The sequence below is a fragment of the Lepisosteus oculatus genome, chromosome 10 (assembly GCF_040954835.1).
Source record: "Lepisosteus oculatus isolate fLepOcu1 chromosome 10, fLepOcu1.hap2, whole genome shotgun sequence".
Lineage (NCBI taxonomy): Eukaryota > Metazoa > Chordata > Actinopteri > Semionotiformes > Lepisosteidae > Lepisosteus > Lepisosteus oculatus.
The window spans coordinates 41,395,928-41,422,396 of record NC_090705.1 but is presented as its reverse complement, the minus strand read 5'-3'; the positions used below and the strand labels follow the sequence as shown (position 1 = coordinate 41,422,396).

General features: G+C 41.7%; 2 protein-coding genes across 2 annotated transcripts; one reads left to right on the top strand and one right to left on the bottom strand.

Moving 5' to 3' along the window:
- Positions 1–1,985: 1,985 nt before the first annotated feature.
- Positions 1,986–21,710, top strand: LOC102698429 (CUB domain-containing protein 1). The gene is made up of 11 exons (XM_015356826.2): positions 1,986–2,475; positions 7,650–7,871; positions 9,542–9,898; positions 10,215–10,424; positions 10,886–11,242; positions 12,231–12,590; positions 15,269–15,466; positions 16,087–16,461; positions 17,208–17,570; positions 18,275–18,362; positions 18,897–21,710. The coding sequence occupies exons 1-11, from the start codon at positions 2,403–2,405 to the stop codon at positions 19,381–19,383; spliced, it is 3,090 nt and encodes a 1,029-aa protein (XP_015212312.2). The 5' UTR covers positions 1,986–2,402; the 3' UTR covers positions 19,384–21,710.
- A 427-nt stretch (positions 21,711–22,137) lies between these two features.
- clec3ba (C-type lectin domain family 3, member Ba) lies at positions 22,138–25,936 on the bottom strand. Its single transcript, XM_006635539.3, has 4 exons — positions 25,583–25,936; positions 25,310–25,414; positions 24,223–24,321; positions 22,138–23,050 (listed from the first exon to the last, which is right to left on the bottom strand). Exons 2-4 carry the CDS (start codon positions 25,404–25,406, stop codon positions 22,650–22,652), a joined length of 597 nt encoding a protein of 198 aa, XP_006635602.1. The 5' UTR covers positions 25,407–25,414; positions 25,583–25,936; the 3' UTR covers positions 22,138–22,649.
- Positions 25,937–26,469: the final 533 nt, after the last annotated feature.

The following is a 26,469-nucleotide window of genomic DNA, read 5'->3' as shown; positions in this document are numbered from 1 at the left end:
AGGAGAAGCCGTTCATTGCATTGGTATTTTTCCTGCACACAGCAGAGGTATAAGTATCAAAAGCACAGCGCAATATAAGCGTCACTTGCCAACAATGCTACACATTATACAAGCTATCGGCTGAATCTGGGGCCTGATTACACTGATTCTCAGAAACTGAACAATAATTTAGAACAAATCAGGGCATTCTGTCGATAAGAACCCTTCTCCTGGAGATTCCTGTTTGTGACTTCAGTGATCTTTATTTCTTTCACATTAGTGCACTGCTGAAATGATGAGGTGAGTTCAGAAACACTTAGCAACTGCGTGTTAAATAACTGTTTTACATTACAAAGCACCTCACCGTGTTCAAACAAGGATATAAGAGAATGTGCAGGTTGTAATAAACAAATTTGTTCATATAAGAATGGAATAATGTTTGTAAATAAGAGGAGGTCTCATGACTCCCTTGAAGATAATTTGAAACAGAAATAAAGACACAGCAGTGTCTGGTGTTACTAAGCTTAATATAATGAGCATCCAAAGCAATTTATCACTTACTGTATATTGATGTATGTTTTTAGAAAAATAAAGTTTATAGATTTTGGATATGGATTAAATGTTTAAGCATTATTTTGATCAATTGGCTGACTGTGATGCACCTGTGTGCATAGACACTAAAGTACCTCATCACTGATTAATTGAGTTCCTTGGGCACAGGTGACAGGAGGTGACCTCCTGAATGTAAAGCGTGGTGAAAATCAAGAGAGAAAAACAGAAACGAATCAATCTGTCGCTCGTTTCAAGAGAACGCTGCCTTTGTGCCTCTGGGACTGTCTGTTGGAGGCTCAATCAAGTCACATCAGGGGTGATGCAGTAGCAGGTGACTGTGGCGTCTAGGGCTCAGGGTTCAGTGAGCAGGAGGGTCCTGATCATGCTCTGGGGGGGAATGGGACAGAATCGCACATGCAAAGTGTGCACTGCGAGCATATAGCTTGTGTTGGATTTTACTCCCTGCCCATGACAACTGTTAATCAGCACCACACGTTTACGTATCATGTGTGCTCAGCAAAATATCAGCGCACCTGCTGCAACAAAGCTTTATTTTCCTGATATGTCCGAATACTTTGTAAATGTGTTGCAGTGGCGAGAGATAAGTCCCTTTTAATGCTCGGTGTGCTTTCCTACAGATTTTTAAATCTGATGTCTGTTGCGGTAACTGCTTTTGATGGGACATGTTTCAGCATGTGAAGAAGTTCCCAAGCCCAGAAACCAAGCCTCCTGGCAACCCTGTCTGAAGGAATGCTGGTGTCAGTGATGACACGCAGGAACTTGTACAGAGCATGAGGCCGTAACTTACTTGAGACTCACACACTTACTTAGAAATATTCAAAGCACCAGAGAAATTCCATTTATGGGGAGATACAAAATTAAAGAACATTTCTTGAAATTACTTATAAATTAATTCAAATTATTTTGAACTATATTTTCTCAGCCCATGAGAGAAAAACTGTTACCAAGTTTCCATATATATTCAGTACAACACCCTGAAGAAAATCTCCCGGAATGTTAACTAAAACAGAAAGGTATGTAACATAATGAAAAGGTACTATCAATATTTTTAGACATTTTAGATAGTTTTAGACATCAGTATTTTGAAAAATCTTTCAAAATTGTTCTCAAAATTCTCTCAAAATTTTTCATGACTGAAAAAAATACTTCTGGAATTTATGCAGAGAACATACAATAAAAGGAAAAGAGCCTCACAAACGTCCGTCATGAAGCTAATTCCCGCATGTGGACTCTTTGGTTCAGTTAATAAAAAATATCCTGTCTTAACTGACTACAGCATCTCACAGCTGACCGTCTTAGGAAAGTTGAATGGGTTGAGGAGCTAGAAGACGCAACCTTTCCTTGTGATTACCTGTACTTGAGTAGCGCCGTGCTGCCCCACACACCTACGCCAAAATACTGTACACATTTCCGGCCTGTGGATAAGGGATGAAAGGTTACGTTGGTACCAATCACAGCACGTTTTCTAAAGGATTTTCAGTAGCTTTAGATTGTAAGAATGAAATAGAGAAATGTATGTAGTACAAAGCTGTGCATGATTATCGCATTTTCAGGGAAAAGGCGACACGGGTCATTTTTACTAAACTTTCTGAGTTCATGAAACCCGAGTCAGCTGTTCTAAACCCGGAGCGAAGCGCATTTTGTGTTTGAACAGGTAAAGGGACACGCCCTGTTCTATCGATTTTCCTTCGTGAGGCAAACCAGGAAGAAAGACGCAAAGCAGGGAAAAAAAAACTTTGAGCTTTACAGGCTGTTGACAATGTGCAAACTGTAAAAGGAGTGTGGCCCAAGAAAGGAAGGGACGTCGCATGGGTATTTTGTTTTCAAGATCCCTATGAAGTAGTGCAATCATGAGACTAACTACAAGAGTCTCCGCCGCCTTGCTGCTGGAGATACTCGTCTCGCTGGGATTGCAGATCGCAGGTGAGTACAAGATACTGTATATAAATGGCAGACGTCAGAAGAGAAAGAGGGCTTTGTTACAAATGACCGGATACGTATGAAGAAGCATCATTTTCATTAACAGCAACAATAACATCTTTATATTGATACCATTGTCACCACAAGGTATAAGGATAGAACAAACACAAATGTTATCACTTAGGTGACAAGAATTAGTTATATCCGTTTATATAGAATAAATATATAACAACTTTAAAGAAGTGTTGTTCTTTGTATCTTTTTTGAAGTTGACAATTTAGAATTAGTAACAACAACGTTCCTTTGCTTTGGGGGCAGAACAGGAATGATACAAACAGAAATAAAAACCAACTCTCCAGTCGCCTCAGAGGAAAGAGGACATCACCGTCATGTGTCTCCGAATCGTTCATATTTTTAACTCGGGGATGGAGAGCCCAACTCGAGTCGTGCAGTGGTCCGCAGACTTGTTTCTGATACAGTGTACAACAGCTATTTAAATCCAGGCTCCTGTTATTACGGAAGGATGCTATAGATATTCCAGAATATGGTTCACCAGAACATAAGATCTTGAATTATTCAAATTCCACTAATCACTGCTAAGAAATCTTTGCAGTCATTTGAGCTATACTGTATTGTTGTTGTTGTTTTTTTTTGCTGAAAAAAAGTTATCTCTGCCTATGGAAATAAGCTGTTAATAAGTATTCTGTATATTCAGTGTAACAGCTGAAGAAAGGCTATCGTCAACTTTTACTAAACTAAAACGAGATAATATTAAAGATAATGGCAAATTTCTTTCCAGAATTGTAAGAATATTGTAAAATCGAATTTATTTTTCAATGATTTGGGGTTCCTGTGACACTTGGCTTTGGTAACTAATTTCAGATCCAAAATCAATCAGTAGCCTTTGTTAACACATAGAAATGCAAACTTCAGTTTAAACACACCATTTTTTTCTGATTACCTTTTATATTTTTACAGATTTTTCGATTTTGAGTGTTATACAGCATTTTCCAGGTTTATTCTATACCTTGACGAACTCCAAAACCAACTAAAAAACGATTTAACTTCAAAATTAAAGTGTAACCCCAATAGTTCTTAATGTCTAAAGTTCAGTTTTTTTCATACCCTAAAATTCAGTGTTTTGGGGACACACACATCTTGAAGAGGCACTGTTTAATACAGTAGGTTCTTAAGAAGTCTCACAAGGGGTCTTTGGACAACCTTTGTGACCTGCACTTGTGATCTGCTTTCTTCAGCTCATAGCCTGACACTCCTTTCACTTAGTTTCATATCAGTTCTGAGGGTATGGATAAAACTGGGACTATTATATAAATATGGCTTATGAACTATGACGTTAAAGATTAATTAAAGATTTAATATTTGGTTTTTATTTACACCATAACTTTTTATTTGGTGTAACAAAAACATTGAAATAACTAAAATCCCCGAATTTCTGCACTAACACTGTCTGTGTTGTGGAGTTCTGTAGCAACACCGAATAAGTGGATCACTTTGCTTTTCTCTAATGTCTGTGAATCTGCTGGATCAGGATATTTGTCAAATGTACAATTTATTTGTTGATAACGTAATTATACTGGAGGAACATTCAAAAAACCTCTTGTGTAGTTATGCAAATCCAAGCATATCAAGATGACACATACAAATTGGGAGATGCTGGGAAATGTCTACACACCTTAAAAAAGCTTTTTATTTTTCCAAAAAAGGAGAGGTACAGGGAGAAAATAGTCAACAATCAATTTGTGGCAACCAAGAATTCATCAGTGCGTAGACAAAGTAAGCATAAATACAGTGTTTTATAAATTAAGACAAACAACCTTGTCCAAGCCTATCTAGATGACACGTAAATTAAAATAATCAAAAAGTTTTGTGAAGGACAACTACTGCAGTTTTTGGAGTTGAGGGTTGATCTGATTCTGTGATTGACAAATAACAAATTGCAGACAATGACACCAACTGGCCAAATACAAACCTCCAGTCTCCAAAAACAGTTAATGGGTGCTGAAGCTCAAGTGAGCATAATGTGAAAAGACAGAAACGCCAGCACAGGTTGGGAGTTTCCTTTCCTTTTTCAATAAAGAGAGGGACGAAGCAGTGAGCTGATGTTTTTAATGGCAATGAAGCCTTCATCAGGTTATATACAAAGGAAGCACAAACGACAGCTTTATAAATAATGGATATCGATATTGGATGTGTGCGACGCAAATTTTAAGTGTGGTAGTTTGATGGATGTATCTGTGCTTATTAGCCCTACATTTCCCTCCTACTTCATTTCTATTCAGCTGCTGTCGCTGGTGAAAGGTTATATAAGTCTTAGAGCTTTAGCTTGAATCTAAATGTCAATGTGTTAGATCAAGCCTTAGCTTAGGAAAGTAACATGTAGGATAGGTGAAGCTTTCTTCATTTTTCATTGTCCACAGTGTCACACACTGTCCAAAAATTGAAGGCTCAAGCGTGGTTCAGTAAAGCTTTGTTTACACCCAGAATAGCCCAGTTGTAGTGAAACTGTTTTATCGTATCACCATATTCAATATTACAGAAATGAACAGCACAATAATTCTACGAACCTGCAGCTATGGAAAGTGATGAATATGGGCCTTGTACTGCAAGTCTAGTGTTTTTAAGCCCCGGCTGTACCCAGGTTAAACCCAAGGATCCACAATACTGGAGCTGGAGGGCTGCTGTGCTCACAGGTTTTCAGCCCAGCTGAACCCTTTCTGAGCTGAATCATTACTGCCTTTATTGGACAGGTTTTCCGCTTGTCACTGATCTCGTGGTGCTGCTGATATTTAAACAGGCCTGGCAAACATGCAGACTCACTGGCACTTCAGGGGCAGGTCTGGGGAGTCCTGGATCCACTGCGTTACTAAGCACCATTGTGCCGTGCTAAATTAACTCATCCGCATGTGGAAATCTAAAACAAGCTTCAAAACAAACTGCAAATCTGTAGCGGTTACTGTAAACTTTATTGCTCTTTCTTACAATATACTGTACAGTAAGGCCAATGTCTGGTGGACATAACATACAATGTTTGGTAAATAATGTCAATCAATCTTTAGTTCCAGTAATGAAGTGTATCTCATTATGTGAGCGCTTGTTCTGGAGCCGGTGTGTTTAACTTACTGCAGGTGAAATAGGTGTGTAGAGCTCATTTGGAAAATCCCACCGATTGTACAGCTTTCCTGAAGGGTTTGTCATGCTGCTTCACGTACCCCAAAGTATGGGACTCATACTAACATACTGAAAATGAACGGCTGCTTATTTACCTAAAGAGAAGAACCTGCAGTTGTCCATTTACAATAGTAAAGGTAATAAAATGGATCCCTCTTGATGTGCTTTTGTTGCGACAGTGGAAAACAGTTCAAATTACAGTAGATCGCTTTGATTTCTTTTCTCCTCATTAGTGATTTGCTAGTTTGTTTTTGTTTTGGTACGAGAGCTGTGAGAGACAAATATAGACTCTGTGTTACCTTGTTAAAAAGTGTAAATATCTTCAACAGCATGGTTAGCTAGCTTGTGCTGGATGCCCAGATTATTTGGCAATGTTTTTTCAGTGCTGTGCGGAGTGCTTGGGATGTTTTGTTTTGTCTTGCATTGAAAAAAGCTTGCATGTAATCACATCTCTGCATAAAAATAGCTTTTTAAGCTTTTCTTTATGGAGTGTGGATAGAAAATGTTGTTTTACTGTAGTAAACTGTTTTACTGTTGTTTTACTGTACTGTAGTACAAACACACCTATCGCACAAGCCACCTGTTATATGAAAAACTGTCAATTTATTCATCATTCAAGACTGAAACAACAAACAGATGTAAAAATTCTCAAGTGTTATGATGTTCTTTCAGGGATGCTCACTTATATTGCTGTTCCTTCTTAGTAAACATCACAAGTCACCTTGGATGTGTTTTGGACAAAGGCTGCAAGCAAATAGTTCCTTTCATTTGTAAGGGATAGGCAGATGTTAAGGCACATGCCTTGATTTGTGAGTGTAGTGAAATGTTTTAACTTTAACAGCCCGGTCTAGGTATGCAGACAGAGCTCTGAGTCCAGATGTTGCTGTACTGCCATTGCCTGTCGATCAGAACTGCTTTTGTGACCACGAGTAGTTGTGTGCTCATTGTGGGTCTCTCTGAGATGTTAAGCTCAGTGCGCTTTCAATATGGTCAGGAGCCTACACAGAATCAGCTCCTGGTTAGTCATAGAGGAAGTGTTTTGCGTAATCGGTACAGCATGTGTTCTGATGCGTGAATCATTGTGACAGGCCCATATGTTTCCTTTGTTCTTGTGTGTGTGTGTGCTGTCCCTGATGAAGGGAAGACGGGAGACTGTAGGCAGATTGTAATACGGATGAGTTCCATTTGTGTTTCCAAGTGCTCCTATCGCTTACTCTGAAGAGGTGCTACATCAAAGGTGGAGGTGCCCGCTGCTGCACCACAGTTCTTGGGCAACGGTGATGCTGAAATGAGACTCGGAGTGATGTCAGCCCCCTAGACTCTCAAGAGTGTGTAAACCCAGCGCAGTGAAGAGCTGTGCCCTCTGGGGGAGGGAGAGTGCATGGTGTCTCACGGTGCAGGCCCAGGCTCTTGCAGTGACGTTGTTCCCCATGATCCTCCTGGGCACCTGAACCCCCAGCAGTGGTGGTCTGGCCTTTTTTTTTAGTGGGTATGTTGCTTAACTGTGGCGTGCTGTTGGAGCACTTCGAGGGGCCTGGAGCCAGGTTTGAACTCCTACTCCCACTCCACCAGCAAGAGGATCTGAGAGCCCACTTTCGGAAGGGAAATTCTGAATTTTCCCACAGTGATCAATTCAGAGAAACGAGCAAGAGATTTCCTGGTAACTAGTCAATAGAAAATCAAACAGGGAATGTGTGGTTAGTTCTAGGTAAGCTGTATAATAAAAGGAACTAATGAAGGCCAGTTGCAAAGTTGCTAAGGCCAGCGTGAATTCTTCTCTGTGTGTGGGCATGTTCTGCATTCTCTTTGATTTCTAATGAGCTCCACTTCATGACGCACCTTTCAGAAACAGTAATGCACAATAAAAACGGGGAATATACCATTTTATTTTTGCAGTTAAAACAGGGACCCTAGTAGCACTGCCTCCGGCTGGTCGCCGTTCAGCTCGCGGCTCGGTCAGACCCGTGTTTGGAATGGTTGTGTTTCAGGATGCCAACAGATGACCGTGATCCCCGAGTCGGACGCCAGAATCCTCATCGGCTCCCCTCTCCCATCGCCCGATTGCAGTGTCTGCCTGTTGGGCAGCGCGGCACCTTCGGAGCGAGCGTGCTCCCCCCGCCAGGCCCTCCGACCGAAGCAGGCCGAGGCGGTGCATTTCAGCTGCCCTGAGCCACAGAATTTCTTCACTGTCGAGTTTCAAAAGGAATTCGGTGAGGAGGCTGTTTTTTATTTTCATTTTCCCCTTAGCCGTTGAATATCACACATTATGCCTCAAAGCTATGATGACAGATGCATGTACTGTGTATTAGTCTACTGTGTGTATTTTTCCATTCGCCAATCCCCTGTGTGAATATTCAGTGACTCACTTACAAATACGTTATCTTGGGTTTTTTTTTTTTATGGACTAAGTGGCATGACTGTGAATTCATATTTTTTTATACTTGGCTTATCACTGACAGATCTTTTAGTGCTGTACCTGTACAAAGCAATTACTGCAGTTTAAGTTATAGATTGTTTTTTAGGTAGATTTTAACAAAAACCTTGACCTGGGCCCCTGACCGCTAATTTAACATATGAGATAAAAACTGGGGCGTTTATTTGATTCTGATCAGGGTCACAGGAACTCTTAGACCTATTGCTAAGATTAGACTATTCGTTTCTTTGACGTATGCTGGGGAAGTTCTTTATACTTTTATTAAATCTTGGTTTCACAAATGCAATGTTTTATTTGATGAGCATGATTCCTTGCCTACACTGTTGTCCAAACTGCAGCTGCTAGGCTCCTAGGATAAAAAGAGCCCATATAACCCTTTAACTGGCATCACTGTCCTGTATTTTAGCTACACAACAGACTTGTTAACAGAAACTAAAATTCTGTTACTGACATTTAAAGCCAAACGATTGATCCTGACTGTTTGACGGAGATCTAAACTGGAATCAAACCTAACAAAGAAAGGATAAGCTGTCTTCTGTCTTAATAACCTGTTTCTGAGACCCATTTTTTACGGGAATTCAGTGTCATTTATTAAAATCTTGATTAAAGGCATACATTTATAACATGGCCATTTTAATATGATTTTATTGCATACTAGTTTTTAGATCAGTATTAATAAATACACTTTCTCCATATGTTATTTTTTATAATATAGCTAACACTTTGTTTTGTGTAATTAGACTCATTTTTATGAATTTCTGTTCAAAAACATCATCTATTTTTAATTCCCATTAATGATTCATTATCTTGTACTGGTGCACGGCGAAAACATCGCTGTCCAAGATTCACATCAATAGCTCATTGAGCACAGAATGTTATTTATATTCTAAACAGTGAGCGATTGATATGTTGAAACAGTAGTCTTAAATGATTACACAATCTAAATATGATTTTAATTACGGCAAGGAAAACAAAAGAGGCAATTGTGTTGATTAGGTATCGGCATGATTGGTGGTTGCTCATCTACAATACAAGCTGTCTGTAGAAGGAGAGGTTCTGCTACAATTAGCAGACTAGTCCAGAGAGACCAGGATACTGGTTCTGTGGGAGAAAGCCTGTGTCCTTGATGTTGGAGGATCATCACAGTGGTCCCGGAGAGTCACATTTGTCTGATCCAATTGTATTCAGGTACTGCAGTGTCTGCAGAATTCTGAACTAACCTGTGCATCAGCAGAATATAGCTTAATAGCTTTATGAAAGTGATCTGCACACTCAGGGGGAAGGTATTGAATGTCGAGGGGCAATGTTGCCACCCCCCATGGGCCAGAGAACGTCTGGGGTCTCAGGAGAGTTGTATTTACAGATGGGTACGATCGTTCCCTGGGCAGACACGAGGGAACAGTATGTGTGTAAATATCCTATTTGAAAATCTTGTCCTGTTTCTAGAGTGCAGTGAGATCTCCTGCAGCAGTGATGGCGCTTGGATGCAAAGCTCACTCTTCACAGAATTCAACAGGACCTTCACCTGGCATGTTAGAAGTCCGAAAGGGAGAACTTTCCAGCTGGATTTTTCAGGAACTGGGATGAGGCAGATCTTGCCTTCTGAGAGCTGCCCTGACCTTCACAAATACACTGTTCTGGCCCAACTCCCCAGTGGACTGGCACAGAACTGGACATACTGCAGGACCGGCTCTGATTCTCAAACAGAAGACTTGATCCAGGCTAGAGTGTCTCTCCAGCTTCCCTGGAAGCAACTGGTGGATCTTCCTGCATTCAAAATCACTAGCAGGCCTAGGACTAAAAGTAAACTCATACTCTATCTTCTCGAACTCACGCCCTACTGTGTTACTAATGAATGGATGAAAATGCTTTGAATGGTCTATATCGAATGAATATTCAATACTTTACCTTCATTTTTCATTTAGTGCTGTATTTCAATAAAATCAGTTCACATGTTCTTTGTTAGGACGATAATGCAGAAATCTGAGAGATTTTAAGTTTAGCAATCATTTGGGTCCATTATTTACGGTACATAACTGGATTTCTTAATTACTTCGGCAATGTTAAATGGTGCCTTTGTCCTGAAGGTTGTACCAGCTTCTCCTATGTTTTATTTCAGAAAGACGAGAGGTTGCTCTCACACCTGACGCCAGCACCGTCATCACCATTAGCAAATTGCCGTCGAGCTCCAACTGCAGTGTTTGTACTGGGGACAGCCCGAAGACGTGCGCCTCAAAGGCGGAGCTGAAAAGGAGTGTCAACGCGACTGTACGGTTCACCTGTGAAAATCCTCAGGATTTCTTCACCGTTGACATCAACAAAGAAATTGGTAGGCAATCAATATCTTCGCATTTATCGTTCAGGCATTTTTTTAAGAGCCAGTGTAGGAAAATGTCTTTTAGAGTTTACAAAAGCATGTGAGCTTTGTTGATTGTTTATGTTTTAATTTTCAGGGTTTTCCAGTCCACTCTTCAGTTGTAGTAACACTATTAAGTATCTGTTAAGGTGGTTTACTTTGTTCTTTTTAGCCTCATGAATGGGGATAGCATTTTATAAACTGAGGGATGTCCCCCCCCCCCCCATCATCAAAAACACTGCTCAGCACCTTCAGTGTTTAATTTAAGCCATTACGTTCTCAAACTAAACTTAAACCTGTTCTTTCTTACTGTAGCTTTCTTTTTATAGGCTTTTTAGCTTCTGTGGCGCTGGACAAGTTATTGTGAAAGCATCATTACCGTTGTCTATGGCAGTTCACCATTATCCCCTAATGCTGTTTCCTTGTTCTATCAGAATGCAATGAGACTTCCTGCAGCAGTGATGGTTCACAGATACAGAGTTCGTTCTTCCCAGACTTCAACCGGACCTTCTCTTGGGATCTTAAAGCCCCGGGGAGCCGAGCTTTCCAGATGGATTTCTCTGGAATTGGGCTACGGCAGATCTTTCCTTCGGAGAGCTGCCCGGACTTTCACAAGTACACGGTCGTGGCCTACCCTCGGATTGGACCCACCAGCATAGGAGTGTTCTGCAGGAAGGGCGTGATTTCCAGAATTCAGGTTCTGTACAAAACTAGAGTGTCTCTGCGGGTCCCGGGCAATACAACCGTGGAGCTTCATGCCTTCAAGGTTTCCACACTGTCTTCAATACGAAGTAAGCACAGACAGCTCCTGTCATCCTTCTGGCGTACGGGAATGGGTGAACTGTAAATAAGGGCGAAAATTTATACTTTATGCATCGCTCATGATGTGTTATGTTGAATCAACCTTACGTGGCATCTTAGAAGTGGGACATCAAAGACAGGCTGACAGCACAGCCCTCCCTCGCCCTCCCTCTGCTGTTGCCTTTTCATTCAGTTTGTTTCATTTATTTATTTGTATCCTGTTAAGGACCACGAGAAATTAATACACATTTCATACTGTGCTAGCAGTGTAGAACTGGCTTTTCTTACCGGGGCCCTCGTGACCCTGTACTGTCGTCATCTGACGCACTGATCTCATTATATAAGTGTCTTTGTGTATTTTAACATTATTTTAAGTGGGTATTCGCTTCACGTATGGCATACACCTGTACTTTATTCACATCCCGAAGGGAGAACTCATACAGTACTACTATGTGCTAGAAAGAAAATGTTTTCCCATTCTCAGGGCTGCATTTCTCCTTGCGAATGACGAGGTGTGTCCTTGAGCTTTAGAGCCTGTTATGTGCAGCACCACTGTCCAGGACGTTTAGAAAACATTTAACATAATGGAAGGTAAATGATACTGTAGTAGAGTGCTTTTTAATAAAAGGACTGAAAAACAAAAGTCTCAAAGAGGACAGCTTAACTGTGGCAGGAGGTGCCAGGGTACTTGGTGGAGGACAGCCACACAGAGTGAAATTCATGCCGGTTTCACGCAAGGCAAGAAACACTTTCTTCAATTCTAATGGAAAACCTTAAAATGAAAAAAAGGTCTGGGAATGGTGTCACCCCTGGTTGGGAACCACTGCTCTGCACCATTCTTCCGGTCTAAAGTGGAGTTCTGTTTTTTTTTTTTAGAAGACACCGACTTTCTATTGTAATTGTGATGCGGTAATGGTATTTACTCTTCGTGGGAGACAGTGGTGCACATGTGACGTTGAGCTCTGTGTCCTCTCTTAGGACTCGCCATAATGGAGGTGGATCTCCTCCCCATGTCAGCAGTGAGCTTCCTTTCTCCGAACTACCCCGGCACTTTTCCCGACGACGATTTAATGACGTGGAAGTTCAACGTCCCCGCCAAACACAACTCCAGCGTCAGCTTCGTCAACTACACTGAGCCGACCTGCCTGAAGAAGGAGGTCATGGTGGAGTACCAGAGAGCCCATTCGAACACCTCCTTCGGGAGGAGGCTGGGGGATAAACAGACCGTAAGCAGGCCCGGGAACTTCAATATGTCACTGCGAAACTGCGAAATGGAGCAGGCAGGTCCGGGTCTTTCACTACACTTCCAAGTTGCTGTGACTAGCAGCAGGCATCCAGGTAGGCCACGTGCACGATAGCACATGTTTGTTTTTGTCACATGATATTGTCAACTCTCATAAGATCCGGGGTTTAAATGATGAGTCGGCTATCAGAAAATGCGACATTCCATGCAGCTCCACTCTAGAGCCCAAGAACATCTGCACACAGTGACCCTCCAGGACTGCAGCTGAGCTACCCTGCCCCTAATGACAGCAGTGGGATGTTAATAGAACCAGTGCACATGATTGAATATTTTCACACACAGAAAATACTACAGCGTTCGATCTGGCTTTCCCAAGATTCTAGAGTTTTAATCCAAGTGTTGCATTCTGAAGCCAGAAGGACATTTAAAAAAATAAATAAAAATCTACAGAGTAGGTTTTGAGAGCAGCCCTGGACAGTAGCACGTTTTAAAATACAAGTAGCGGGCTGTATTGTTTTTCGGACGACGGCTACTTCCAAAGGCTGATTTTATTGAAACCCTAACGATTTATGAAACTTCAGTTTGGGCTTGGAATAGCTTTTTTTTAAATGAGGGGAATTGTATACCCGATACAAAGTAAAAACTCTGAATGCTTTTTGCCTTGTGAAGCTCCTCAGGGAATATGACATATTTCAGGTTGAGTGCCACTATGTGTGGCAGCTGCTAAATACCAAAGGGGTAGTCATTGAATGTTGCAGCCTACAGCCATAAAGCAATCAGTGAAGTAAAGGCATTTAAACCCAGTTTATTCTCGTAGAATGTTTGCAGGTTGTCATCATACTGACTAGAATGACTAAAAGTTAGGACTCCTTAGGTGATATTGTGCAAATCTAAATGTCTCTCACGCAGTGTTTTAACAAATGTAGTTTAGATGTTACCCGACCCATTGGAAAATCCCGGATTCAATGCAAAGTCACTGTGCTTCTAGTTCATCTTATTTCACCCAAAAGGAGCTCCTGATTAAGAGGCCAGAGCTCCTGATTAAGAGCCCAGAATCCCAAATAATAAGACACCTATGAAGCAGTGAAAGCAATCTCAGTGCTTTCAACTCACAAAGTCTAAAACTTCATATGTATGAAAGGTAATGAGTGTTCGTACAGGGTCAGGCCGGGTCTTTCCCTAAGCCTGTGGACCTCGTCACTTTGGGCACCACTGAGAGAAGGAGTTCTTACTCTTCCAAGAAGCAATGAAGCCTCTCTTCACAAGTGGGGCTCTGTGTTTTCTGTTAGTAACTGGAATTGCAAACAGCTACAGTCTGTTTTCGTGCCAGTGCTGTTGCCATGAAAATGAAAATGCCTGGCGAAGCAGTACAGTATCCGTGGCAGATGCCATGGATAGATTTCCAGATTCAGCTGAGCCAGTAACTACAATTTGAGCATTCGCCTGACCCAAGCTTTCAGCTAAGATTGGTTATTTTCCTCTGTGTCTTTCTTTCATTAAAATTATGCATAGGTGGGAGGTGGGGTGGGGGCTCCTTGAATGACCCTTCCTGTAAATAAGCTCAGTGCAGATTGAGCTCTGTGGCTGAGGGAATATTTTTCATTCTGACTTTCTTACCCACATATGCCAACTTTTGCTTCCTAGATTTTTCGTTTAGGGTTTCATTTAGGGTGACGCTTGCCAGGTTTGAGGTTGTTTGCCGGCCCATTTCTTGAGAAGATGTTTTGGAAAGGTTTCATTGACTATGTAGGTCAGTCGGCCATCTTGCTTTGTGCTGGAATATACTGTATATATATTTTCCAAACCTGAATCACATTCTCCCAAATAGTTTAGAAACCAGTACCCGCTGTTCAAACTGCAAACAGAAGGCCAGTCGATTTCTGAATGCATTATTGATGAAGCCAACAAGGCCTTCGTTTATGCAAGGACACGTTTCAGTTTTAATGTTCCAGAGAGGCTGCCCGTCAGAGTCGATAAATCTACAACTTGCAAAAGTACAACAAGAAAAGCAACAGTTTACAATTTCAAAAACGTTTTTAGCTACAGCTTACAATTCCTACAGGTGTGAAATTAAGACTGGAAATCTTTTTTTTCCTGATGTATACAGCACATACTGTGCTGTCCACACCATAAAACAATTGATTCTGGTAAGAACTGTGGAAATCTGTGTGTGCCTGTGCATACAACAGACTGTATGTAGTTTTGGTCAGTGTTGTTTTTTCTGTGTCTCTTTACTCCACTCCACTGCAAAGTTAGAGGTTCCAGTCTTATATGTTAGACTACATTTTCTCTACAGCAATCTCACAAGATTTTAAAATTTGAAGAATCCTGATTTTTTTCATCACCTCAAGAATAAGGATCTCATTCTCTTCTTTATTTTGGCCTTTCAGGCACTTTTAGAATATTGAATTTCACATTGCAATTCAAATAGGCTTTTCACAGTATCTGCCATTGCAATGCGCTAAGTAAATGCAAAAGAGTTTAAATGATCTAAAGGTTTACACAGTACTGGGTGAGTTTATACAATATCTGTTGTAAATACAAACAATAATAGGGAAATCTCTGGGCTTATTGGAAGGGGGTTTATGAAATAAATACTGTAGCAACAGATGTGCTGATTAATTTTGTTTAAGGTAAGCAGATTTAAAAAATCTTTCCAATGACACAGCAAAAAACGTCCTGCATCTTGCATCTATCCAAAAAGGGCTTGATGAGCTTTAGTGTTTTTGTTATGCAAACACTTCAACATGTGCGCATGTGTTTCCAATTCTAGTGCTGTGCATGGTGGACCTGCAGACAGAGAAAGGCCTGGTGGTTAAGATTGACAAGGTGGGACAGAATTCAGACTGCGAGATGAAAACCGACTCGGTTCCTACGCAAAACATCACCATGCAGTCTGGAAATAAATACAACCTTTCCTTCCTGGACTGTGGAAAGCAAGATCTCACCCTGACCATCACCAAATCCATAGGTATCCAGCAACTGTCGAGCCGTCTGTGCTGTGATAGTGTGCTTTCTCGTTCTAATTGTTTGAGTGTGATTTAGGCCTGCCTTTAACCACACCATAACCTAGTCAGTAATCCAAAATTCATAAATCAGTATATGATAGAAACTCTTGGCTTTGGCTGAAGAAACCTCTCACTAAAAGACATGTTTAACATTTGTGGTATACTGTATTTGTATGTGAGTGTTTGGAATTGATCCATTAAATCTTTTTAAATCATGCCTTAGTTGGAGGTTTTAATGTTATCCAAATTTTCCAAGACAATGTATTACATCTATAGAGTAACCAAATTGCATCTGATACTGTTAAGTGGTACGTGTCCATGCTGATAACCACAACCCTGATTTCTTCAGCAATCTGTTTCAGAGAGATTAAGTTGGATGTTATGTACCAGTGGGGCAGCACTTCAAGCACAGTGTGCTGTCTAGCAAAATAAAACTTGATTAGAACTGTAAGGGTTTCCCTCTCAGAACAGAGGCTGCTACTGTATGTAGAAATGATCGTAGCAAATATCTCATTACAGTGCAGCTGTATCTCGGTAGACTGAGAAATCACTTTGAGTGAATCTGTGCCTGTCACTGTTCCAGAATGCCACGCCTGGAAGGACTGTTCTTCTGTTCAAGGGGTGCTTCTCAGTGTGCCCACACTTGAGTCCTGTCTGCCCGTCTCCCCACAAAGCATAACCTGGCACCTGATAGCCCCACAGCACGGAGCTGTGGAACTGACACCAGGCAAGGAAAACCTGAGGCAGTCTCTGCCTGGGCAGGAATGCAACGGGAACTTCCTTTACATCATCACGGAGGAAGATGGATCAAACGTGGGGACATTCTGCCAGCAGGGAGCCATCGAGAAGGTCCAGGTCCATGCTAATCTCTCTGTTACCATGGTAGCCAGTGGCAAGGATGACCTCAGCAAAGCACTGGAGCCCCCCTTCAATGTCTCCTTCACAAAAGACCTCCCAGGTAACGTGCCAGCTGTGAGTCGCACAGTCCATAGCTCTGACCGAGGCGCTTGCTTCTGTCATTTCCTATTGAAAGGCAAAAATACATTTTCTTGACTCCAATGGAAACGAATCCCATTTATCTTTGGAATTTAAGGCAGTAATTCTCAGAAGATATCTATTCCACCACGATCTCAGAACCATTTTCTTCTAAAAAGTATACTCCAAAAGATCCTACAGGTAAAGAGATTCCCCACTGCTCAACATACATGTTCTGTTCATTTATTTAATGAACAGAAAAATGCATTTTTTCTTACCTATATATTTATTTAAATGTAGATCTAATTTAGCCTACATCTCCTTTATTCCATGGGTGTGCTAGCCTTATGTGATCATTATTAAACTTCCCAAGACCACAAGACCATACTGTAGGCCTTTCTGTACTGTTTCATATTCAAGAGGAACCTAAATCCAAGTCAAAAGTATTGCAGAGAACAATCACTGTTTATTTAGCTTGCAGAATTGCTTGCATTTTAGAATAATCTAGAGGTTATCATTCAATTGTCATCTTTTTGCATTTAAAAAACAAAACATTTTCAATACTTACAAAATCATTTGTTTAGTTACACTCTGTGGTAAAAGTGCAGTTTGTCACATGCAATGTGAGATGTCAGAATTGCAGGATCAGGATTAATGTAGCACAGAAGTTTTTGGGTCTAGTACCCATAATGAAACTGTTCACAAAATGTTCTTCTCTTCTCTCTACAGAGACCTATGTATTTACCGTCTCCCCCAAAATTGGGGTTCCAACCCTTCTAGCAACCCCTGACTGGCCCAAAGGGATGAAGGAGGCGACAACGCTGTCCTGGATCGTGTCTCTCCCACCCCGATATCGCGCGGATCTGGAATTCCTCAATGTCTCCCAGCCACACTGCTACAACAGCCACACGGAGATCAACGTGCAATTGCAGGACGCGGAGGAGGAGATGTTCAGCCGCCGGGAAGACGAGATGGCTGATTCCTACCTGAGCGTGCCCGAGAGCTTCTGGTTCAACCTGACCAACTGTCAGCCCGAGTCCCAGGACAGCGTCTTCAGCATGCAGAGCAAAATCACACTGCAGAAGAAAAAGCGTAATTATTCTCATTCAACATTACCAGCCTTTTGCTGTAAATGGAGAAGGATACCATCCACCCATTTGATCTGTTTTATGCAGTACAGGGTTACAGGGGAGCAGGAACGGACACACCCTGGACAGGACGCCAGTCCATCACAGGGCACACACACACACACCAGGGCCCATTTCCCCAGAAACCAGTTAGCCTACCAGTATGTCCTTGGCCTGTGGTAGGAGACCCATGTGAAGAATGGGAGAACATGCAAACTCCACACAGACACCAGCCACGGACTTGAACCCAGGGCTCCAGTGAGGCAGTAGTACTCACCACTGCACCATCATGATGCCCCTGAAGAAGGAAATCAGTTTCCCATCTTTCATTCTTAGCTCACAGATTTTTTTTTCAAACATTTTCTTTACAGTAGTTTGTAGTTGTGAGTAATGAATAATAAATAATGAATTTGGAAATGTGGGAAAGTGTATCAATGCGTATTGCCCTGAGGAGGCGGTTGAGGAGAAAAGCAAAATTCTAACTGTTATAAAATAGGTTTTATATCAGTTTTACTTTTCTCCAATATATAAACTTTGAGCTTAATTATCCTGCAAACTGGACATTATAAATGAATTGTGTTCATGCACATTTGTTTTTCCTGCCTTGCTCAGGGTGTGCCCAGAGTGAAGAATGTGGTCTCTAATTCACATGCTTTCTTTTCTTCTCAGAACCACTCTTGAGTATAATCCTGGGAGCTGTTGGTGTGTTATTGTTCCTGTCGTTAATCGTTTTAATTGTCATCTGTGTGATAGTAAGGTCAGTACAATCCACATTCTAGACTTTTTTTTTTACATAAAAATCTTCTGTTGGAGATCAGGGTTTGTTTCTGTTTGCTCCTTTTTGGTCATTTTAAACAATCACTTTTATTTGTCATCAGGGAAGAAAAATCCAAATGTCATATTACCTCATAAACCTGGGAGGTTTTCTTTTACCCTGTATTGCCCCTGTTTTAACCTTTTAGTAGTCCCAGGTGCCACTGATCTCCAGAGGCAATTTCGGCCTGGAAGGATGTTCATTAAACATTTTGTAATAACTTTGTGAATATAGATGGTAGAGGCCTGGTTCAGGGCTTGAATTGAAGCTAAAGCCCTTCTTTATACATTACATTTGATTTTTTTCCCAATGTAGTCCATGATTTTGGTGTTGCAGTTTCTTTAAATCTTACAATTCTACACTAAAATGGGAAGACAGTTTTCTTCTATTTAGATGCAGTGGCACCAGACTTCCTGTTATTCTTCCCCATGATGATCCATTCCTCTGCTCTCGCCATCTCTGTCTCTCGCCGCCCAGGAAGAAGAAGAAGAAGCAGAAGGAGGGGGTGCAGCAGGTGTCCATCTACAACCCCAACGGGAACTCGTTCTTCCCCGGGCGCGCCGCGTTCCCCAAGCGAAGGGCGGACAACGAGTCACACATCTACGCGGCCATCGAAGACACCATGGTGTACGGCCACCTCCTCCGAGAGCAAAGCGTGACCTCTCCTCCGGTGGACATGTACAGGACCTTCAAAGGCCCTGTGGAAGATGTGCCCCTGGCTGCTGACCTTAAAGACCTGGACCTGCAGGTGGACGTCTACAGACCTTTCATTAGCCCGGCGAAAGAAGCTCCACCCAGTGCCTCTAATGCCACTGGCCTGGGAGATAACCTGTCCTACGTGGACCACCGCATGGTGGATAATGAGCTGTACACCTTCAAGGCCAGCGGAGATCCCACATCGCTGCCTCTTCCCGACACGGAAGAGGAGGCGGAGACTCAGATGGAGAGAGAGCCATCGATGTAGTTGGATCCTTTCCAGCAGGCGTGCCCGGCGCTCTCCCAGGAGGGACCAGGACCACCCCACTTTTTGTTTTCTTAGTCAAAATGTATTTGAACACTCGTTGCTGTGGTTCTCTGGGAAGGTTTCGGAGGTCTGCAACAAGAGTTGAGAATGTCCATCGTATGCCTATGAGAATACTTTTTTTTTTTTTTTTTTTAAACGTGGGCTGTTATGTCCCAGTCAACCCTGCTGTAACACAGGCCATCTGTTACTGGGGTGTTTAAGCCGGGTTAACACCGGTCTGCCATGGAGGCTGGCATTTCTGTGCCCAGGTGAGTTGGGTATCACCTGCTTGTGTCAAGAAATGTTACTAAATTCTGAGCTGATCCTGAAAAAGAAAAATCTTGCTTAAAATTGTTAAAACAACCTTATCAGATGGGGTACTCTTATTTATTTACTCTTTGGTATTTATAGTCATCTCTCTGTGGCTCTGAATGTGTATTTGCCTTCATGTTTAATAGAAGTCTTTCTTAGTTGCTTTTGAGATGAATCTGCTTTTCAACGGACAGATTTCCTTCCTAGAATACAGCTCAGCTAGTCTCTGTGTGGTGAAGAAACTGGTCGGCTTGGATTTATTAGCATTACGACTGTACAGATGTTGTTTTTATTTCACTCTTTTTAAAGCTTGGCAGACATGATAATGCACATAAACATCTCATTATTAAATTTTCTTACTGTAATATAATCAAAACCGCTTCATAGTTCACAAAATGCTTGTTCCTTGGATCAAGAGTACTTCATAATTATTTTTAATTATTTTCAGTAAAGAACTAAGAAAAATTAAAATGGATAATATGTGCATAGATTTCCTCCTTTTTTCCTTTTCTAGTAAAGTGTGAGTGCATTGTATAAAATGTTTTCATGTTCTTGATTTCGATTCAGACGTGATTTGAATGTTGGGATAGCACTGCTAAGCACAATGGCAACCAGGAGGTTTGACAGCCTGGCTGTTGGGAAACAGTAAAAGATTCTGACAAGACATGCGTCTCCTTCACCCACAGTATACACTGTTGTAGGATGGGTAAAGGGATGGATATTGACCAAAGATATTTGGTTAATGTGTAAGATAATAAATATAACCTTGTGCTTCTCTGGAGCAGGGGCTGTTACCTGGATTTTAAAGACCTGCATGTTTCTCCATGAACTCCCCACGTAGGGACACGAAATATGTGTTTTAAGGTGTCGTATTTAAGAAGTTCTCCTCTGACGTTATTATTCCAGTGCAGCAGGGCTAAGGGGAACAGGCCGTGAGGGTTTGTAAGCCCCACGATCCTTTAACTCTCAAAGGGAGCCTGTGAAATCAATTCAGGGACCTCAGACCGTGGTCTGAGAGTGCATCTTGTCCTTTGCCATTAAATCTTTTTTTTTTTAATCTGTCCAGGTGAGACTTTTGTCAAATTCCAATTTAAACTTTTTATTTTTAGGCGATACAGGTGTGGCCTGCAGGTCTCAAGTCAGCAGCCTTCCCATTCTTTTAATAGCGGCGAAAGGCTGAAGCCCTTAAGCTGAGGAGGTCAGTCAGGAGAGGGTTGTCGTTGGCGTCCACAATCCACGAGAGTTAAAGAAGGGGTCAGCTGTCCAGCAGAGAAGGATTGACTCTTTTAACAACTGCTGTGCTAGACAATAGCTGGACTGCCAGAGCAAATTCAAGTTGATGTCAATGGGTTATTGTGTGTGTTCGGGTTTACAGATTTATGTCCTTTTTGTGTGCCTTCGTAAGCTTTTATATCATTCTGTCAACAGCAGTGAGCAGCTGTGAAAGCCTTACAGGTAAACAAAACTTGGGATCACCTGCCTCCGTTTGGAATACAACCTTAGCCGAATGCCTGTGTCTCTTTATGTTGGAAGCAGGGAAAGCTGGGATCATGTACTATCTGTATCAGTTTTCTCATCACTGTAATGACAAAGATTGCACAATTGTTTCCTAATGTCTTGGCTTTAACAGTTTTAAATGGCTGTTCTTTAAATGTTTTGGAAACAGTTCTTGATTCTTTGTTGTTAATCTACGCATTGTGCTCCAAGACTGTTTGGGATTAACAGAAGTGGTATCTTGAAAACACATGGTGTTGATGGGATTTCACATTCTTTCTGTGTAAATATATTTCCTCCATGTGTTTTTTTTCCCGTTTGTCATTCAGATTTTTTTCAGAGAGAGCTCTCTGTAATGGATATAAAAATGTAAATTTAGAGCAGTCCCTTTTTATTTTCATAAAGTATGCTGCTTTAACTTATTCTACATGCATTGTTTTTACATATCTGGATAAATAAATGAATCTATAACAAATATGAAAGATGCTGTGTGAAACTAGTGTCAAACAGAGCAGTTTGGTAAGCATCGCACATCGAAGTTGTAAAACTTCTTGCACAGTTGTATACTTAGCACACGCTGTAGACACCCTTCAAAACCGACTGTCACTGAAGACATATTGAGACTGTTAGATCATCAGTACAAAAGGTAAACTGAGTGAAATTGCATTGAAAAAAAGTTCAAATAAATGCAAATGTGAAAAGAACCATTGTATGAATTAGATGATATTAGTGAGAGAGTTCAGCCCAGTTGAGTATGGATGGGTTTAGGGGACAGAGTAAGTGATCTTATTGCGTCTGTTTTTGTCCCCGGAGTAAACAATTACAGTCAGTTTTAATCACCCGAAACGCTGTCAGGTCATCTAATACAAGCACTCGTTATGGCAGAGGGACGAGGCATGCTTCCAGTTTTTTTTTTCATATATTTTATTAAGTTATCTTCGAACAGAGATTAATGTTCATATTTTCAGTTATACTGTAGCAGGCTAGACATTTGTTAAAAACAAGAGGCTAGCTACCTGAAATTAACTTTCCACTAACAAGAACCTTTGACGTTGAAAGCCTATAGACAGTGTTTCTTTAGCTCTATGATGTCTGCAATGCCACATCGACAGATTCCCTCATGATCGTGAAGCGTTTTCTACAGGAGAATAGCTTTTTTGACTGGACAGTAGCAGTAACGCTGGTGCTGGCATCTGTGGCATTCGTTTAGCCTAAGATAAGCAAATGAAAATACGGAGGAAAGCTGGAATTCGCTCGTCAATCGATTTTACACAGGGAATGAAGGGGGGTGGGTTCGCTACTCCAAGACAAAGCACCTGTCGGATCATACTTATTCCGCAGCTTTAGAGGATAGTGTTTGAGTGACTAACGGTGGGACCGCACAGGTGGCTGCAGTCGAGAGCAGGGCCAGCTCAACCGCATCAGACGATGTTGAACTCGCAGATAAACGGCTTCTCCGCACGACAGTTCTCGTCGAACCACTTCCCGTTCGCGGGGCCCGAGAGCACGGCGCAGTTCTGGGCGCGGTCCCCGTCGGGCTGGGTGGTGATCTCGGTCTCCCAGTTCTTGTACTTGACGCTGGAGCCCGTCATGTCCAGCCAGGTGCCCTCGCTGGCCATGTCGTTGATGCCCAGCCAGATCTGCGCCTCGGGCCCGACGCTCCTCCGCATGTAGTCGTAGAGCGAGTCGTTCTCGTCGCCGTGGAGGGGCGTGCTCAGCGTGCCCCCCTTGGAGATGCAGTCCTCGCTGGCCGCATGGTACTTCTTCTTCTGGTTCACGGCCAGGAAGCACTTGCCGTGGATCTTGGTGCCTTTCAGGCAAACTGGAAGCACAGGAGAGATGATGAAAAAGCCTCCCGGCTCGTGCGCCTGTCTCTCGCGGTGTCGGGGAAAAGAAAACGGCCGGCTGTGTGAAGCTCAGTACGTATTGCGTGGTCCACCATGTGTCCCGACCTGCTATTTATTGATGATAATAATAATTGCTTACACTTATATAGCGCTTTTCTGGACACTCCACTCAAAGCACTTTACAGGTAATGGGGATCCCCTCCACCACCACCAGTGTGCAGCCCCACCTGGATGGTGCAACAGCAGCCATAGTGCGCCAGAACGCTCCCCACACACCAGCTCTCAGTGGGGAGGAGAGCAGAGTAATGAAGCCAATTTATAGAGGGGGATTATTAGGAGGCCATGATTGGTGAGGGCCAATGGAAAATTAGGCCAGGACACCGGGGTTACACCCCTACTCTTTTCGAGAAACACCCTGGGATTTTTAATGTAAAACCGAGGTCCTGACCCTCTGTGGTCATCTGGCTCGGTGTCTTCATTCGTGTTTTAGTATGTATACGATTGCCAGTTGCATACCTTCCAAGCTCCTGGCCCATACACAGTAAGAGTCTCCTTTCAACAAGGGACATGTATGAATCCGAGCTGTAAAGCCCAGAGGAAGGAGGTTCAGCTGGGCTTTACTATGTGCATGAGTGTGGGTTACCTTAGACTGAAGGACCGAGCGTAACTCTGGTAGGGGTGTGTGCGTGATGCTACCACATCATGCTCATAGTGTGAAAACTAAGAGTACGACGTCAAACTAACTGTAAAACATGAACTTAAATCATACAGCGATATCTAAAAGCCTTGTGGGTAATTGGATGTGTGCATTTCTAGGAAACAGGTTATGTTTGCATCTGTCCAGTCTTTAAAAATGCTAATTTTGTGACACAAATCGGGCTGCAAAAATCTTTCTGAAAAATATTCCTTTTTCAGCTTGTCAGAACAATGAAGTTAGATTTAAAAAATTGGTCAGTGAGACAAAAGGACTAATCCTTTGATGTGCTACTGCACAAACGTCCATTTTGACCTTTCTGATTTACCCTAGAAAGTTCATTCCTTTCTGAATATTAAAACAGAGCAAGAAAGAGAAAGGTATTTACCAACAGAAAGCAGCCTGAATCCTCTGTGTAATGCTTTGATGTTCACAGGCAATTTGAGACTGTACCTGTCTGTAAAGCCTGCTGCTCCTTCAACAGACTCAGCTCCTGCAAGATGTTATCAATCTGTTTTTTGAGCTCCTCAATCACGGCTGTATTTGTTGCATCTGGTTTAAAGTAAGAAAAGTAAAGTAAAGCAAGATGGACAAAAAAAAAACACATCAAAGACATTTTTAGCACCCGCAAGTTACAGAGATACATAATCGCTTCACAACTAGATACATTATACCACACATACATGCAGGGTGTATGTGTGTATATTGGGTGTATGTATGTAATACTTTGGCAGATTTCAGTGGAACAAAGTACATATCTCTACATAACCCCATCAAAAAGATTGAAATTAAAAAAGGGACAAAAACCAAACAAAATGTATTAATACTATATCGAGTACAGCCACCACACTCACCCCAAGATTTACTATATTCATTTAACTTAACTAGTTTCCAACAGAGTGGCTCAGTAGCATTTTAGTTTCAAATTTTTCAGTCACATTGCAGCGCACAGATATAGAAACATCTAGGAGCAGAGGAAGCTATCATTTAAATACCTTCTGAACCTTTCATTGACTACAGATTTTCCGGACACTTTCTTGGACCGTGCTGCAAATGTACAGAGTGAAAAATTCAAATTCACAAGAATTACTGTGTGTGTGTGAGACATATCAAACCCCAGTAATTTCCAAACACGTTATCTCTTTCCATACTTTACAGAATATAGCCAAGAAAACACTGCTGCTGTTCAATCGCAATGATAACATTGAGGAAGCGTCATCTTTTAATCTGTGCAGGCAATAATATTTAAAGATTGCATTCTTCTGATTATCTACATTCGCTACAATACTTTAAACATCTTATTTTTTGCAGAGTATTGGTTTTTGCTCAGAAACGACAAGAACATGTATGTAACAACAGTATGTAAGAGTATTAGAATATGGAAAGCCTGATGGTTTCCTTTCGTCTCTCTCTGCTGTCTCGGAAATCTGAAAGAACCCCGTAACATTTGTGACGCTTCTGGGTTTCTGGGGTTGCAATGTTTAAAATGTATTTAAAGAAGAATAATTCCGGGCAGAAAAAGAGAATAGCAGCCACCTACCTTTCTTCACAGGTTTTTTCTTTGGGGGGCTCTGTTGGAAAGAGGCGTGTAGGAAACACAGGACACAGAGCACCACAACAACTCCTCTGAAAGCCATGGTCAGACCTGGAAATGCACAGCGCAGCGACAGAGCGCTCCAATTTATCTTTCTTTATGCCAGAAAGTGGAAAAACACTGTAATCAAAAACTTCTGCTCAATAAATCCGTCCAGTGTGCAGAGTCCAAAAAACTATTTTATCTCAGCTGCTGCCAGACAGCATTTCACACACTTACCAAGATCACAGGCCAGGGCTGACCAGGCATGCAAGGGTGAGCAGAGCCTGACAAACTCCAAATGTTAAACAGACTCCGTTTTTAACTTCGTGGGGGTGAGGGATAAAAAGCATTGCGTATGAGAGGGACCATTATGAAGAAGTTATTTCAAAACACCAAAGGGGATCATTACTCATGCCCAGTTTGAAACGCCTGGGTAAAATAAAATTGCATGGCACCCATTCGTGAAAGTTCAAATAATGCGATTCGCTGGCCAGATTTGTAGCATATCAAGCTTTTTTTCATGATTGCTGCAATACATTTCTTGCAGTGTTGTAAGCAATCCTACTTATAGTACAGAAAAAGAAAAAATAAATTGTTTCCTAATAAGGAACACCCATGGGACAGAAAACTACCAGCCTTTTATCTGCTCATACATAAATTAAATGGATGAAATGCATTATACAATGTATTTGTTTAGTAAAGCCCTGTCAGTCCTTGGATTTGATACTTTAGTGCTCATTACTAGAGGCCTATTAATTCAATGTACTATAAAATATTCATCTGTATGCATTAAGTGGTGAAACTATCAGCATTATGTGCGAGATATCAAGAGCAAGCACCTGTCTTGTAGTTAGAAGGTGACAGATGCTATGAAAATGAAATTGTTGGGATTGACATACTACACACCTGCTTGTATCACAGGCTGGGAAATGACAAAAGACTACAGAAACAGGATTTGATACCGCAGCTGGTAGCTTAGATGTTCTGAAGTCTTAAAAGGCTTCGGCAAGACAGCAGCTGGAGACAGTTGTAGCAGGGGAAGTCATTCATTTTAAAACTGGGCTTGATTTCTGTAAATTGAAAACTTTCTTGTTGGCTTTGATGGACATACATTCTGCTTCCGA